At 35.8% G+C, this 16,420-nt stretch overlaps 1 protein-coding gene across 4 annotated transcripts in view; it reads right to left on the reverse strand.

Annotated features, from left to right (window-relative positions):
* Positions 1–16,420, reverse strand: part of Wwp1 (WW domain containing E3 ubiquitin protein ligase 1) — a 104,205-nt gene that overhangs the window by 41,278 nt on the left and 46,507 nt on the right. For 3 of the 4 annotated variants that reach the window (XM_026381689.2, XM_026381564.2, XM_026381626.2), the window contains one exon: positions 5,785–6,151. In XM_026381689.2, the coding sequence (XP_026237474.1) occupies positions 5,785–6,151 (367 nt within the window). The remainder of the gene's footprint in view (positions 1–5,784; positions 6,152–16,420) is intronic. The other variant, XM_026381756.2, reaches the window with a different exon arrangement.

Genomic DNA, 16,420 nt, shown 5'->3' on the forward strand with positions numbered 1-16,420 from the left:
GAGATCACTTTCAGATTTCAGTGTCTGTGTTCTAAATAGGATTCATCGCTGGCTGGGAATGTAGCTCAGTGGTAGAGCACTGGCCTAACAGGAGTAAAGCCCTGGATTCTATTCCCAGTACCAAAAAAGAAAAAGTCAAAGCAAGATGATTTCTCTATATGCTTTTAGACAGGCAAGTGTTCTGAACTCCTGTGTGCTCTTCCAGGTGGGCTCCTGAGGTCTGAAGCCTCAAATAATCAAAGAGGATGCTAATTTTCTGGCACCATCCATTGTTGATATGGGTTCGTCTCATTAGAAGTTCAATTACCTCTTGAGAGTCCCTTCAAGTTTCATTCTTTCTCTGAAATCACTAGACCAAATGCTGTATCTCTGGACTTTCATCTTAGAAGGATTTACTTTGGGGAGCTTATCCGAAATATCTTTGGAAGAATCAAGGGCAAAGTGTCTGTATATATCTCTCTCTCTCAGTGCTGGAGATCAACTCAGGGCATCTAGTATGCTAAGTACCCTCTCTAACCACGGAGCAACACCCCAGATCCTAGCTTTAATCTATTTTCTTGATGAAGTCTTGCCCAAGAAAATGATGAGCCACACTGGCTTTTGGTGTCTGGTAAATGTTTTGGGGGAGAACATACAGATATTTATCTCTGGCATTGTGCTTATGATAATATTTTGGAAATGTTCAACTTATTCAGGGTCTTGCAAAATTGTAGAAGATGGCCTTGAATTTGTGATTGCCCTGCCTCAGCCTCCAGAGTAGCTGGGATTACAGGTGTGCACCACAGTACCTGGTTTTATGTAGTACTCATATGAAAAAGAGAAAAACTCCTACCCTGCCCCCTACACTTTGCCTGAGGATTACTGGGTATGCTGTGTACCCAGTTGCCTTCTGCCGACATTTTAAGGTTGGGTGTGGTGGCACATACCTGTAATCCCAGCAACTAGGGAGGCTGAGGCAAGAGAATTCCAAGTTTGAGAACAGCCTGGGCAACTTAGTGGAAATCCTGACTCAAAAGTGAAAAATAAGAAGGTCTGGCAATATAGCCCAATGGTATAGTGTCCCTAGGTTCAAACCCCAGTAATATATGTGTGTTGGGGAGTGCGGATAGTGGAATCTCAGGACGAGAATTCCTAGCCCACAGGGAAGAAGCCTGGCCAATTTCACTAACTATCCAGAGAATCCATCTCCCCCCATCCCCTTTGGTAAAAAACTTAGTGACTGGTAAAGAACTGGTTTTACAAATGGGGCAGAGACTAGTGCCTTCACATAAACCACAACTCAAGTTATTCTCTTTCCTACATTGCCAATTTCTGCCTCCACTCCTTATCAGCAGATAGATCTTTAAGTCTCTTCCATTTTATAAAATAGAACAAAAACTACCTCCAGGTTCTGTGATTTTTCTGACCACTTGTATCAAGCTTTCCTCTTTCACTGTATCACCCTTCAAGAATTTTCTATCCCACTTCCTCCTCTTTTGTTCATTCCAAATGACAGTAATCTGAATACAGCTCTCATTATTCCCTGAGACAACTTTGTTAACAAGATTAACAATAAATAACCTCTTTGTAATTATATTCATTGGGTGTTCTTCAGTTCTTCCTTTAAGTTTTCAGTAGTCCCCCATCTCCTGCCATGCCCTGACAGAACACAGAGCCAGTGCATGCTCTTCCATCCACTGAGCTACCCTATGCCCTTCTCCCCTTTCAGCAGCTTTTGACCTCAATAACCATTTCTTTAACTGGCATTTAAAGCCTGATCTTTTGCCTAATTACTCCATCAAAATCATTTAATGGAGCACTAATTCACTTATTTAAAAATTAAAAAATAAGTCCAGTGGAAATAGTCAATAACACATAAATATGTATCATGTAGTAATTTTAAGTGTTAAAAAAATACAGATTACATAGAGCATGCAGATTAAAAGCCCCCTACTCAAAAGAGTTTGAACTAATTCTATTTATAATAAGTTTTAGATCAGGGAAAACGAATTTACGGTAGGGAAAAAATATGGAATACTGACTGCCTCAAAAGGGAGCTTGAGACAATTTTTTGAAGTGATGGTAATATTCTATGTCTTAATAAGGATTTATCAGAGTTTACATTTATTAAAATTCATCAAAACAGTACATGTGACACTTGTACTTGTCCTTCTATGTAAACTTCACCCAAAATTGTTAAGCATATACTGAATTCTAGAGTTAATGATATGCATGCTGAAGTACTGAGGAGTAAAATATACTGATATGTACAACTTAATAGAAACACATTTTAAAATTAGATATGCTAGGCATGGTGGTACACACCTGTAGACCCAGCTACTTGGGGGGCTCAGGCAGGATAACCTCAAGTTCCTGGGCTAGCCTGGGCAACTTAATGAGACCGTGACTCAAAATAAAAATAGAAAAGTCTAGGGATATAGCTCAGTGGTAGAGTGCTTGCCTAGTATGCATGAGGCCCTGGGAAGGAAGGAAGGAAGGAAGGAAGGAAGGAAGGAAGGAAGGAAGGAAGGAAGGAAGGAAGGAAGGAAGGAGGAAGGAAGAAGGAAGGAAGGAAGGAAGGGAGGGAGGAAGGGAGGGAGGAAGGGAGGAAGGGAGGAAGGGAGGAAGGGAGGAAGGGAGGAAGGGAGGAAGGGAGGAAGGGAGGAAGGGAGGGAGGGAGGAAGGGAGGGAGGGAGGAAGGGAGGAAGGAAAGGAGGGAGGGAGGGGAGGGGAGGGGAGGATTGATTAGGTGGATAAAGAGATATGAGATAAAACAAGTCCTTAGGCAAGGTCATGACTGGCAGAAACACTTGAATGCCACCAACAGGCTAGAATACTCGACTTCAGGATACCTCCCTGGTATATGTCATGTGGTAAAAGAGTAACTGGATGCCCTATAAACACAACACTGCCTCTTCATTCTCTTGCCCCAGGTCCAATGCTCTATTCATTATTTCAATCAAATACACCATCACTCAGCTGCCTAAATACTATTCAGGGACAGAGAAAGACCCAAGATCTATTTTTAATCTCTCTGAAGGAGTAATCCAATACTAATACACTTGTCTGCTTTTCCAGACCTGTGCTTTTAGTAAGATTTTGAAACATGGAATTTTTCATTTTACCTATGTATCTCTATATAAAAAGAAGCAAAATTAAGACTGGGGAGTAAAGAATTATTTACAAGAGAACTTGAAGGACCAGTTCTCAAACTGGCTATAACATTCTCACAAAGCCTTATATGCTTGTAGCTAATTAAATAACCTGGTAAATCACCAGAGAGGAAACACAAGAACTAAGATTTTTAAGCAAAAAAGGGATGATGATATAAAGTTGAAATTTGCTGTCTCAGGGTTACACAACCAAGTACTGTCTATGCCAGAAGAATCCATCTGCTCCCACTCTTTCTCCTCTTGTACTTCCCCAAGGCTCATTACTAAGACCCATGTTAATACAACCTTAAAAGACTAGCGTCTATCTCACTTCAAGTTCCCTTAAAGTCTCTCGTGGATTAATGGTTTTTAAAATTTTTTTGATCATGGCTTACAGAGCAAGAAATATATTTTACATAATTATCTCTATGTATACTAGGTTGCTATTTATCCAGATTTAATATACACAAGCACATGAGGAAAGCAAACTTTCTTATTCTAGACTATATTGATTTATTTCATTATAATATCCTATTAATGGGCTGCAAACCACAACCTGAAGTTCATTTAAATTACTGCAAATTTCCCTAATAAAAAGACTATAAAATAGTAGGTACAGGTGTACTGAAGCATTTATTTGGCTCCCACAGATTAAGTTTATGTACTTGCTGTTTTGAACTGGAATGCTTTCTTGCTTCATTTATAAAACAGGCTGGCTGCTATTCTAACTTGCCTTCTTAACTCCCAATCTGTTCATAATCACTAAAAGAATGATCTTAGTAAAATGAAAATATGACCATGCTACTCCCTGCTTAAAATTATTTAATATTTATTCATGGTTTTTCAGAAAAGCTATCAAACCCTTAGCAGACATACAAAATTCTTCACAGGACTATTTACTCTTCAACATTATATTCCTTCTTTCCACAAATGCTTAATATAATCTACAACAAAACATTAATTCCTGGGTTCGATATATACATTTCATAGAGGCTAGTGATCTGAAATATGCAAATGGCTCTTCTGAGAATGGAACTTTTTACACTTGTGCCAATTACTTGATTGCTTAACTCCTACTCTTCTTTCAGAAATCCACTAAGGGGTCATCTCTTCCAGAAAGTATTCACTGGCCTCAAGAGCATCAGTTACTCTTCCTATCCCAACTCTGCTATGTTCCTTCCCAGAGCATCCTAAACGTACCTCTAGCATAGCTTTAAAATAAACTGTACAGTCACTGATTTTTGACAGTAAGAACTTCTTCTTCTATATTTACATCACAATACACACAAGAAATAAGGATAAAAAGCTACAGAAGATACAAACATAAGAAAAGAGATTTTTGAGGGAAAAAAATGGAAGATAATGTATAGTCAGAAGTGCTTATAGGAAACACAAGAAGGTATCTCCAGAAAGCAGCTGAAAATCAGCTCAGAGAAAGGTCTGGTTAGACATTATAAATAAAGTGCTACGAGAGTACTAGATCTACATGCATGTGCATGCATGCACACATACAATAACAACAAAGGCTTAAACCGCATACAGTGAGCAAAAATCACACGTGCAGTAAAGAGCACTAAGAAAAAATGGTTCCAAAGTAGGAAAGGAGTCTGAGCATGATTACATAAGAAAATGAGGTCAATAAAGTACTTAGAGACCTCTAGAAGGGTAGTTTAAACAGCTATGAGTTGACATTCTGTCCACTATAAGATGTTTTGAAAACACTGTCTATACTTTTGTTACAGCATAAACTACATTATATGTACACATTTTTCAAATCTGAACCTGTAAGTAACCTTTCTGAATATAAAAATAATGAATGATTAATATTAATGTCATCAGAGCCAAGACTGAAAAAATAAAAAAAACACCTGAGTAGCCAGGCACTGTGGCACATGCCTGTAATCCTAGTGACTTGGGAGGTTTTAGGCAGAAAGACTTCAAGTTCAAGGCCAGTCTCAACAAGTTAACAAGGATCTAAGAAACTTAGCAAGACCATGGTCCCAAAATAAAAATTAAAAAGGGATGGGGGGGTATAACTCAGTGGTAGAGCACCTTTGGAATCAATCATCAGTACCAAATAAGAAGGAAAAAAAACCTACTGATATGGAAGAGATCACCAAATGGAACACACATACAGAATACTCTTAAAGAAAATTATGGGGAACTGAATTAATTATAGAGGGAAACTTGAAGGAGATTATGAATTACTAAGCTTCAGTGAAAATCAGTTTGTAATAGAGCCAGTTGTTGGGATTACATAACTGTAACTGTCACCAGCACTCAATATTAAGGGAAAAAAGAAAAAAAAAAAAAAACGACTAGTTGTTCTCAAGTGTGACATCTGGAGAGTAGAACACTGAGGTTATTACAGTGTTATGGTCACTTTCATGAAAAAGTCAAAATCAAATCAAATTAACATCAGTTTTCTATTTTTCCCTTCATATCATGTATACTTCAACTAGATGAGCAATTGTTCTTAGTTCCAGAAAGTACTTGTGCTTGGCATAAATAAATAGTAAAAATCAGATTCCAACTTAGGATTTCAAATTACTGAACAACAGAAACATTTAATATACATATTCAGTAGTCACATATCACCAAAAAGTTAGTACTTAAATGGAAGTCAAACTAAAAAAAAAAAAATTTAACATACCCTGATGGCAAAGATTCTGTGTTGGCATTTCCAGACTGCTGCCGTACAGATTCCACACACCCATCTGGCTGCCTTAATTTGTCAAAAGCAGAACTATTTCCAGAATTAGAGGAGTCAGGGTCTAAAATGCTCCTAGCTTCAGATCCCAATTCTGTACTGACAGAAGGAACACATTCACTGTGTTCTGAGGAAACCATACTCTCTTGTATCTCTTGATCAGGAGGATCTTCAATGGTACTGCTAGTGTAATTTGAAGTCAAGGTGGTTTCTTCAGATGCTAATTGAGTACCCATGGCAGAAGCATTATCAGTTGGTGCAGGTGAGGATGATTCTCGATTAACTGAGAAGGGAAAATTAATAAGATGATCTAGGAAGTAAAGACAAAGCACCTAATTACCTAATCAATCAATTACACTGTATCAGAACATAATTCAGACTGAGCAATAAGCAATACAGTAGGTACTGATGAAAATAAAGAGGATTATATTTTCCAAAGCTCTCATTTTAGAAAAAAATAATAAATAATCAAATTAAAAAGTATATATAATCAACTTCAGGAAAGAGAAACCAACATTAGGATAATAAATATTTTCCCTCCAAATTATCTATTCTAAAAGACAAAAGTCTAAAAGGGCTATACAAAAACTTCAAAATGATCCCTTTCAACCTCTCTTCTTGTATACAAATGGTAGCTATTATAAAAACCACTTTTTGCCTATAGGAAATATATAATGGTATTAATTCTTAAAATAGTACAATAGGGAACTGTAAAAAGATCCATGAACCCATTTGCTTTCTGAAGAAATAACCCTGTACTGAGACTGGTATACTGGTGAGTAATGGTGATGTAATTTCCATAAGTTTCATTTTAAGTTTAATGATCCATTTTCAACTATGTGTCATATAAAGGTGAGTCAATTAAAATTGCAAGGAAAATAGATTACTGAACAAAACCTGTCAGAGTGGTCCACCTCAAAGTTCTAATGGAATTGATATAGGGAGATGTAATTAGGCAAGTGAAATAAATCTTCAGGTAGTTTTTAAAAGAAAAAATAAGACTTAATAGTGGAAAAAAGAAGAGTACATTACTCAAGGAATCAAATGTGAAACAACAGAATAAATCAAGTGCTGTACCAAATATGGAGGAGAGAATGGCTTAGGGAAATGGAGTGAAGACAACAGTGAAATATGAGAGAGAAAATATCTACAGAGCTACTCCATACCTAACACTGTTAAGGTATCATGGAAAAACACAAAAGACACTATGCAGAGAAAGACTTAATTCCCAGGTCTGCTTTATGATGTTTACTTAAAAACAATATTTCCTTCGATTTTCCACAAAATTAAAAAAAAAAGGATTATCAGTAATCTTTCTGAAGCAAAATAACATTAAATGGAAACAGGAATATTTAAGGAAAGATGTAATTCTGTCCAAGAAGAAACCTTGGTGCATACTTCAACATAGCACATGAAACAAAAATTGTTAGAAACAGAGGAAGAAAATTAAATGGAAACTTTACCAGTCACTCAAGGCAAAACTTCTCTCCCATATGTAATTGAACAAGTGCTCTCAGTTCTTCTTCGTCTTTACCAATACACTCGAGATCACCATTTCTTGCTTACACTATTATAAAAGCCTCCTAATTATTTGCCTACCTCTTGTCTTTTCCAACTACAGTCCATTCTTCCAACAGAAGTAATCTTTTTAAAACATTTAACAGATCTCCTTGTTTGCCTGAAAAAACATGCAATCAGATTCCAACTGTAGCCAGGCATGGTGGCCCAAGCCTGTAATCCCAACAACTAGGGGGGGCTGATGTAGGGTGATCTCAAGTTCAAGGCCAGACTCAGCAAATATGCAAGGCCCTAAGCAACTTAGCAAGTCCCTTTCTCAAAACAAAAAATAAATAAGGGCTAAGGATGTGGCTCAGTGGTTAAGTGCCCCTGATTCAATCTCCAGTACCAAAAAAGGTTCCCATTGCAAGCAGAATAAATATGAAAATACTGCAAAGTTTTTACCAAAAGCTAGTTCACAGCTATGTCTGACTTCTTATGAATACTTTATAACAGGTTTCTTCTCATGGTTCAAAGTCCATGCTCACTTAACCTTTAGCAAGGCAGTCCTTGAACACATTAATTAATGATGCACATGCCCACTCACTCCAGACTGCATATGATTCTTTTTTCTCATGTTTTGAAATTATTTGTTTTTATTATTTCTCATTAAGTTTGGAGTGAAAAGGCTTTGTCATACTTGTTTATTTTGTATTCCCAATAGCTAAAAAAATGCCTGACATATGTAAGCAATAAATATTTACTGAATTAATAAATTAAAGACAAATCACAAAGGCAAAACTGAACATACCTGTCTCAAAACTATGCAGATAACTAACAGTGCATTAGAAGAAACATTAATAATATGAAAGATCTAATAACCTAAATCAATATACTTGATCTAAATTTGAGTTAAAAAGCAATCACAAATATTTGTATTATATGTATAACTATATATAGTTTACTTCAATTTGCTTAGAGGATTAAAAAATAATTATTAAGTTAAAAGAATATGAAAATGAAATCACAAACTTTAGAGGAATTAATGACAAACATCTATGTCAAATGCTATTGGACATGGTCAAAGAAGTACCCAAGAATATAAGAAAGAATGGTAATAAATAATCTTACAATTCAATTACAGAGCCAGGGGAGAAACAAACTGGTCAAAAGAAATTAATCAAAAACTGACAAAACAGACCAGAACTTCCTAAACCACCTGATAAGAATCAACTGGGATCTTACTGAAAAAATTGTATCTCAGTTCCTACCCTAGACTTAAAAAAAACTCTAGGGGAAAGCTGTAGGGAAGGTCCTGGGAGTCTATATTTTAAACAAATGCATCAGATGACTTTCTGAATCAGCAAAGTTGGAGAAACCATGAAATATAGCTTGCCAAGTTTTTTTAAAAAAAGAAAAATTTAAGAAGACCAATCAAGGTAGAAATGGAAAAGGTGACAAAAGAACTAACACCATTTACCTTAATGGCACTAGGCTCAGAGAAGTTTTTGAGAAAATTCTATAAGCCTTTAATGAATAGATGATTTCCATGTTATTTAAAATGTTAAAAGAGGAGAGAAAAAGAAGAAGAAAAGGGGAGCTTTCCAACATTCTATAAAGGTAATATAATTCTTTCAAAACTGAAACCGAACAGCAGAAGCCAAGAAGACTACAGAGCAACATCACATATAAATAAATTTGACAATGTTCAATATTAGGGAATTATGTTAAGAAATCTACTGTGTAAGATAAAGGCCATGAGATTATTTTTCATACAAACCCAAAAGCATTAAATAAAATATTGAGGATATACTTGAGAAATCAAGGAAAAATCATGTATAACAATCTAGATTAACTATCATAAACCAATAGTAAGCATATATGTATCAAAGGTAAAACATTAGAAAAACTTCTATTAAAATTTTTAAAAAACTAAAATCAAAACAAAATAATAAGATCACAACTCAACTCATTATTGTTGATTATATTTGACAACACATTAGGATTAGAAAAAGTTCTGATACTAGAAAGAAAATAGTAAAATTACATTTGTAAAGATTATTTGTAGAACACACCAGAAAATCAACTTTAAAAAATATAGAACCAATTAATTGAAACTAAATCATTTCAGCAAAAATGATCAGATAAAACATCAAGATTATAGTCAAGATCTATATAAAGAAAACTAAAAAGCAGTTCTAAGAGGTATTTTTTTTTTTTAATTGGGCATGATGTTGCACACTTGTAATCCCAGAGACTTGTGAGGCTAAGGTATGAGGATTACAAGTTCAAGGCCATTGTCAGTGCCTTAGCAAGGCCTCAAAATAAAAAATAAAAGGACTGGGGATATTGCTCAGTAGAAAAATGTCCCTAAGTTCAAAACCCAGAGGAATGGCAGGGAGGTATTTTCTAAAGTAGAATGAATAAAGATTTTCAAAAGCTCTAGATTCAATATTGTTAGATAATAAAAATAATAATTCTCCTTAAAATATAAATGCTAGTACGGATACAAAGCAACAGGAATTCTCATTCCTTGCTGGTGGGAATGCAAAACAATACAGCCACCTTAGAAGACACTTTGGCAGTTTTTTATAAAAACTAACCATAATCTTATCATATAATCCCCCACTCTCACACCTCACCCCTTTTGAGTTGAAAGCCTGTGCCCAAATGTGTATAGTAATTTTAATTCATAACTGTCCAAAACTTATCACAACCAAATTCGTTCAACAGGTGAATGGATAAACAAATTATGGTACACCCATATAGTCAACTATTATTCAGTGATAAAAAGAAATAGCAACCTTCAAAACACACCAAGAAACTTTAAATGCACATGGCTAAGTGAAAGGAGTCAATCTGTAAAAGCCACAAATGGTATGATTCCAACTATATGACATTCTGGAAATGGCAGTGCTTTGGAGATAGTAGAAAGATCAGTGGTTTCTAAGGTTTGGGGGAAAGATAGACTGATGATGAACAAGAATTTTGGAGTAATGAAAACTACTATGCATGATACTGTAATGATGGTGCATATATGATAATATGCATTTGTAAAAATGCCCATAAAACTGTTACACACAGAGTGAAACTTAATATAAACTAAGAACTTCAGTTAGTGACAATTTATTAATAATTCATTAATAATGATCCATTAGTTGTAACAAGTATACCACAGTAATATATAATGCTAACAACAGGGATTATTCTGAATTAGATTCAGGGGGAATATGGGACTTCTGTATTCTCTGCTCATTTTTTCTCTAAATCTAAAACTATATTGAAATACAAAGTATATAAATTTTAAAAAACTAGCTAGAGACCATTTATTTCAATAACTCAACAAACACTTGTTAGCCGATACTACCAACTGGTTAAAGATAACACAATAATACCTTTGAATGGAGGGACTACTATTCATATATATCAGTGGTTCTCAACTGTTGTATGTGTATGGGGGGGGGGGGTTTCCCTGCACTGCCCCCAGGAGACACTTGGTAATGCCTGGAGATATATTTGTCATAACTAGAGGGGAGGGTGATATTACTGGCACCTACTGATCAGTTTAAATACTCCTAAACACCCTACAATGTACAGGACAACCCCCAGTGACAAAGCATTGGCTAACTTAAAATGTTAATGGTGCTGAGGTTGACAAACTCTGACAAATATACACCCAGATACCCGGCAGTGTCCAACCTTGTGATGTTTATACAAAATAAACATCTGTTGACAAGTGGATATAACAAGGAATGAATAGATAAACTCACAAAGGAAAGTCAAAGAGAAATGAACGGGAAAAGGCCAGGATCATAGGCTCCCTGCTTGTAAGGAAATATGGTGAATTATATGCAAGCAAATAATTAAAATATTATGTGATAGGTGTGATAGTGCATTTACAAAACATCTCACACCTTCTTCATGAGATATAAGAACACATCTACCAATTTTTCTTTTAAGAAAAGGTGTCCGGGCTGGGGATGTGGCTCAAGCGGTAGCGCGCTCGCCTGGCATGCGTGCGACCCGGGTTCGATCCTCAGCACCACATACAAAGATGTTGTGTCCGCCGAGAACTAAAAAATAAATATTAAAATTCTCTCTCTCTCTCTCTCTCTCTCTCTCTCTCTCTCTCTCTCTCCCACTCTCTCTCTCTCTCCCACTCTCTCATTAAAAAAAAAATCATCCTCAGTAACCCTGTCTTTAAAAAAAAAAAAAAAAAGAAAAAAAAAAAAAAAAAGAAAAGGTGTCTTTCTATGTTGCCCAAGCTGGCTCCAAACTCCTGGGCTCAAGCCTCAGCATTCCAAGTAACTGGGACTACAGGTGTACCACACACCCAAACTGACATGGTTTCTTAATGAACATATCCCAAATCTCACTTTCAGTCATTATGATTTCTGAAGTCACAAGACACACCTCCTTAATTTCATGTTTAATCTTTTTTTTTTTTTAATATTTATTTATTTATTTATTTTAGTTCTCGACGGACACAACATCTTTGTTGGTATGCGGTGCTGAGGATCGAACCCGGGCCGCACGCATGGCAGGCGAGCGCGCTACCGCTTGAGCCACATCCCCAGCCCCTCATGTTTAATCTTTGAGAAGTTTTAGATGTATGATATATCCATTTCATGGATAAGCAGCTATCCTCATTCTAACAGGTCTTTTAGGTAAAAAAGACAAAGGTAGAAACACTGGAGGTGTCTGAATACCATAAACACTGGAGTGTGTGAATGTGTTGGCTCCCAAAGGCTAATATGTTTAGAAGCTTGGTACTCAGTGTAGCTCAGAGGATGCAGAACCCTCTAGAGGTGGCATCTAGAGACAGGAGATTGGGTCACTGGGGATGGTACTTTGAAGGGGTTAAAGGTGAGTCTTTTGAGACCCCAGTTGAGTTCCTGAGAAAGTGAGTCAGTATAAAAGAGCAAGCCTGACCTCTTAGTTTAGCCTGGTGATCTCTGGCTTCCTATTTAGCCTAGTGATCTCTCCCCTTTGTATGCACTTCTACCACAATTTCATCCATTCTGGCCTCTAGTCAAGGACTAGAGGCCAAATAAACAGGGCTACTTGCGCTGGAGATATAACTCAGCAGCAGAGCACTTGCCTAGCCCTGGGTTCAATCCCCAGTGTTGCCCCCTTCTTCTCCCAACACACACAAAAGAACAAATGGGGCTACTCAATCTTGAACTTTCAGCCTCCAAAACTGTGAACCAAATAAACCTTTTTTCTTTATAAGTTATCCAGACTGAGTTATTTTATCAAAGCCACAGAATATAGACTATTATAGCATTTTTACTCCCATTTATAACTATGACATGAAAAACAGATATTTGCACATACATTGCAAGTTTCTTTAAAAGTTTATTCACACTTGAGAGAGAGGCTATGGTTATAAAGTGAACGGAACACAAGGGAGTCTCATGGTAATAGTGTGGGACTGGGGATGTAGCTCTGTGGTAAAATGCTTGTCTAGTATGCTAGAGGCCCAGGTTTCAACTCTCAGTTAACACCAAAAAAGGCGGGGGGGGGGGTTAAAATGGAAGTTAAATTGTGCAGAACTACAGACAAACACAGACATACACACAGGTAGTACAGGTAGAACTAGAAAATGTGAACAAGCTCTGTGGATGGTTATATATGTCAAATTCTTGAATTTGATTTTGTAATGTAGTTATCCAAGGAGTTTGAAAAGATTACAACTCTCAATGTATTTTAAAAATTCTTCAGAATAAAAAACAAGAAGCCAAAAAAAAAAAGTCCAGTAAATTTTATAAAATAGGTTCTGTCTGAAACTTACCATACTGAGTTCTGATCTATTAATAAAATAATAGTATGTAGAAAAATTCAATTCACACTAAAAGTTAGGGGTATGAGAACAAACTGTAAAATATATACCTACCATTGTTCAAGGACTACAGTAGATGGTTTTTCCTTACTATCTCATTCAATCTTCCATACAGTCCTAGAAGGTATTTGAATAAGAGTAATAACCTCTTTATAAATGAAGGAGCTAAATTTTGAAGATTTCTCCAACATCAGTTAACATGTTAGGTGACTGAGCTCAGTCCTGGCTGAGGCCAAATTTAATCTCTGTGAAAACTACATCACAACTGCTTCCCATTGCAGCCTAACATAACTACTAATACACACAACCTGTCAAATGGATCCTCTTACTCAAGACTTGAAAGGAAAGGAAGGGGAAAACCCTCACTTACAATGCTGTGAAAAAATACTGTATGTCTTAAACTCCTGGCCCACCATACCTTATCTGAAAACCTTGTAGTCAGGTGTGTTCCAGAATTCATTACTTTAGATGTTATATAGCACATATATTACATATTACACTAATATCAGAGCAGGCTGGAGGCCACACATTGTTATTAAACACTCCTCAATAAAATGTAGAGATACACATAATAAGCATGACAGGTAAAAACTACAAATAACCTCTTGTAAGTTCTAGTCATTTTGCCATCAAATGAGTTTCCCCCCTCCCTCAAAAAAAGAACAACTTTAGTGATTTCAGTATTTTGGAATTAACAGTTGTATTAATCTATCTTCACTAATAAGAAATACTCAAGGCTGCGTAACTTTATAAAGGAAAGAGGTATGGTTAGCTCACAGTTTGGGAGGCTCAAGTGCATGGCATCAGCCTCAGTTCAACTTGGTTAAAGACCTCATGGCAAATGGGAGAGCATGTATGAGAAGGAATCATATTTCCAGGCAGGAAGTCAGAAAGTAACTAGCTGGTCAGGCTCCCACTTATGACCACTTCACTCTCGGAACTAACTTAAGAGTCCCACAAGACTACCTTGATTTTCTCTGAGGGCACACTTCCAATGAGCTAAGCCCCGCCCACTAGGTCCCACCTCTTAAAGGTCCAACTAACTTTCACATTACCACACTGAGGGTCAACCTTCCAACACATGAACCTTTGAGGGGCAAATAACATATAAACTATAGCACCAGATAGGAAATTAAAGATATGTTATAATAGAATATGCACACATGCCCACCCTTACCCCCACGACTCCAACAACAAAAACTGACCTTAAAATCCTTACTTTAAAAAATAAATACCATTTTGTACCACCATCTTAAAAAAGGCAGGGATAACCCATTCCTTGAAAAGATACCTGAATTCATCCTCCTTGTAAGGGATGAGAATCATACAAAAGGCATCAGTTATGTGGTTGCTATCAAAGTAGGTTCTGGAAGCCTTTGTAGACCAGCCTACGGAATGGTGGTAGTTGGATTGTTTTGTCACATAACACCAACAATAATCAGAGGAGATGAAGAGGTTGGAGGAATACTATTTGAAGCCTATCATAGTATAAAAGATGAATACTACCCCTTTGAGACACTATAAAAACCATATACATCAAAGTGAACAAGAAAGCAGTGTACAGTTCAGGACCACAAAGCTATGTCACTCACAGCTCTTCTACTTCCTAGCTGTAATCTCTCTGTGCTTTAGTTTCTTCATCAGAGAAAAAAAGGAAAATATTGGTTTCTATTTCAAAGAGTTATTGTGAGCATTAATTCATTTCATGGATATGCAATGTATAAAACATGCACAGCACAAATGTTAGCTATCATTCTTACTTTTATTCAGATGCCCTAGATTACCTTATAATTATTAGGAATGCCACAGGAATTAGTTATGACAGAGCTTTCATTTCTTGTTCCTCACATGTATATTTTATTTTTACCTTGAAATCCCATGCAAGGATAAGAGAGGAATGTGAAAAGTGAATTTATTCCCCATCGAAAGAGGCCATAGAAGTATTTGACATGCTAGGGAGTTTAAATAAGAGATTCCTACAATGAGAAGAGCCTTGGTTAATTCCTTTCCCCTTTTACATCAACACCTGACTATGCCCAAGTGCTAAAACATGAAACGAACTAATTGTGGTGGATACTTTCACCAATTTAATCAAATAGCTAACCGTTTTAGTAATAAGAGCTATACCCTCAAATCCATTCTTTTAAATGAAGATGACAAGAAGGATATAGAAAGGTGATATAATCCTTTCTGAAATGAGCATTCAACATTTCCATCTTATTCCTTTTGTTAATTCAGAGTGGACTTAATAATTGGCCCTGCTATCTAATTACTGCCAAAAAGAATGGAACTGGCTCAACCATTCTAAATCCAAAGATAGCCCCATATAATAAATCAATTCATTTTTTTAAGTATGGGTAACTATTTGATAATTTAAAAAGCTTTCCTGACTAAAATCATTGGCTTCATGCCTTATTGTGAAGAACTCTTGATACTCTGATAAATCTTTTTACTATGTGAAATTAAAAAAAAAAAGTGGGCAGTCTTTGTATAGCTATTTACTCAGACTATATTTTTTCAATTGCAAAATTTAATTTCAAGATTAAGCAAATACCCATAAGCAAGCCAAGTATTTAGAATGTGCTGTTATGGCTACTCAAAGGATGACTTTTAATTGACTTGTACTATGAAGATATATCATTATTCTACGCTGAAGATAGAGAATATCAAGCAGAGTTCTATGAAATTCACCACTATATTTGCTTTCTTAGAATGAGAGACCATGTTATGTGTTTCATATTATGTTGCAGATTCAGACAGATCAAAAAAAAAGATTAGAAAGAAAACATTCTTTAAGTATTCCTTCTATAATAGAGTAATTCTTACTAAATATAAAACTTTCTGATAGCTCTATCAACCCACAGTACTTTTTTTTTTCCGCTATGTTAAGTACTAAGGCTAAAAAGAAGCACTTGCACATTAAAAGACAATTTAAAAAATCATTCATTATTAAATCAATGCTTCACTAAAGTTCTTTCAGAAATATATTTTATATCATGAATTAAACAGTATTTTGTGACATACAGCCCAAGAATCTAGCTATCATAAAACCACTCAGAAAAATGTGTTGTTATCTCTAATATATTTTTGGAATATCATCCTAAATAATCTAGAAAAATTTAAATTCAGAAAAAATTCAGGAATTACAATTTAAAAATTACTATCAGAATAGAAGATAAAGAAAGACTGCACAATAAGAGAAACATAGGCAAAGACAAATAAACTTAATTTAGTTTACAT

This window comes from Urocitellus parryii, chromosome 7 (assembly GCF_045843805.1).
Source record: "Urocitellus parryii isolate mUroPar1 chromosome 7, mUroPar1.hap1, whole genome shotgun sequence".
NCBI lineage: Eukaryota > Metazoa > Chordata > Mammalia > Rodentia > Sciuridae > Urocitellus > Urocitellus parryii.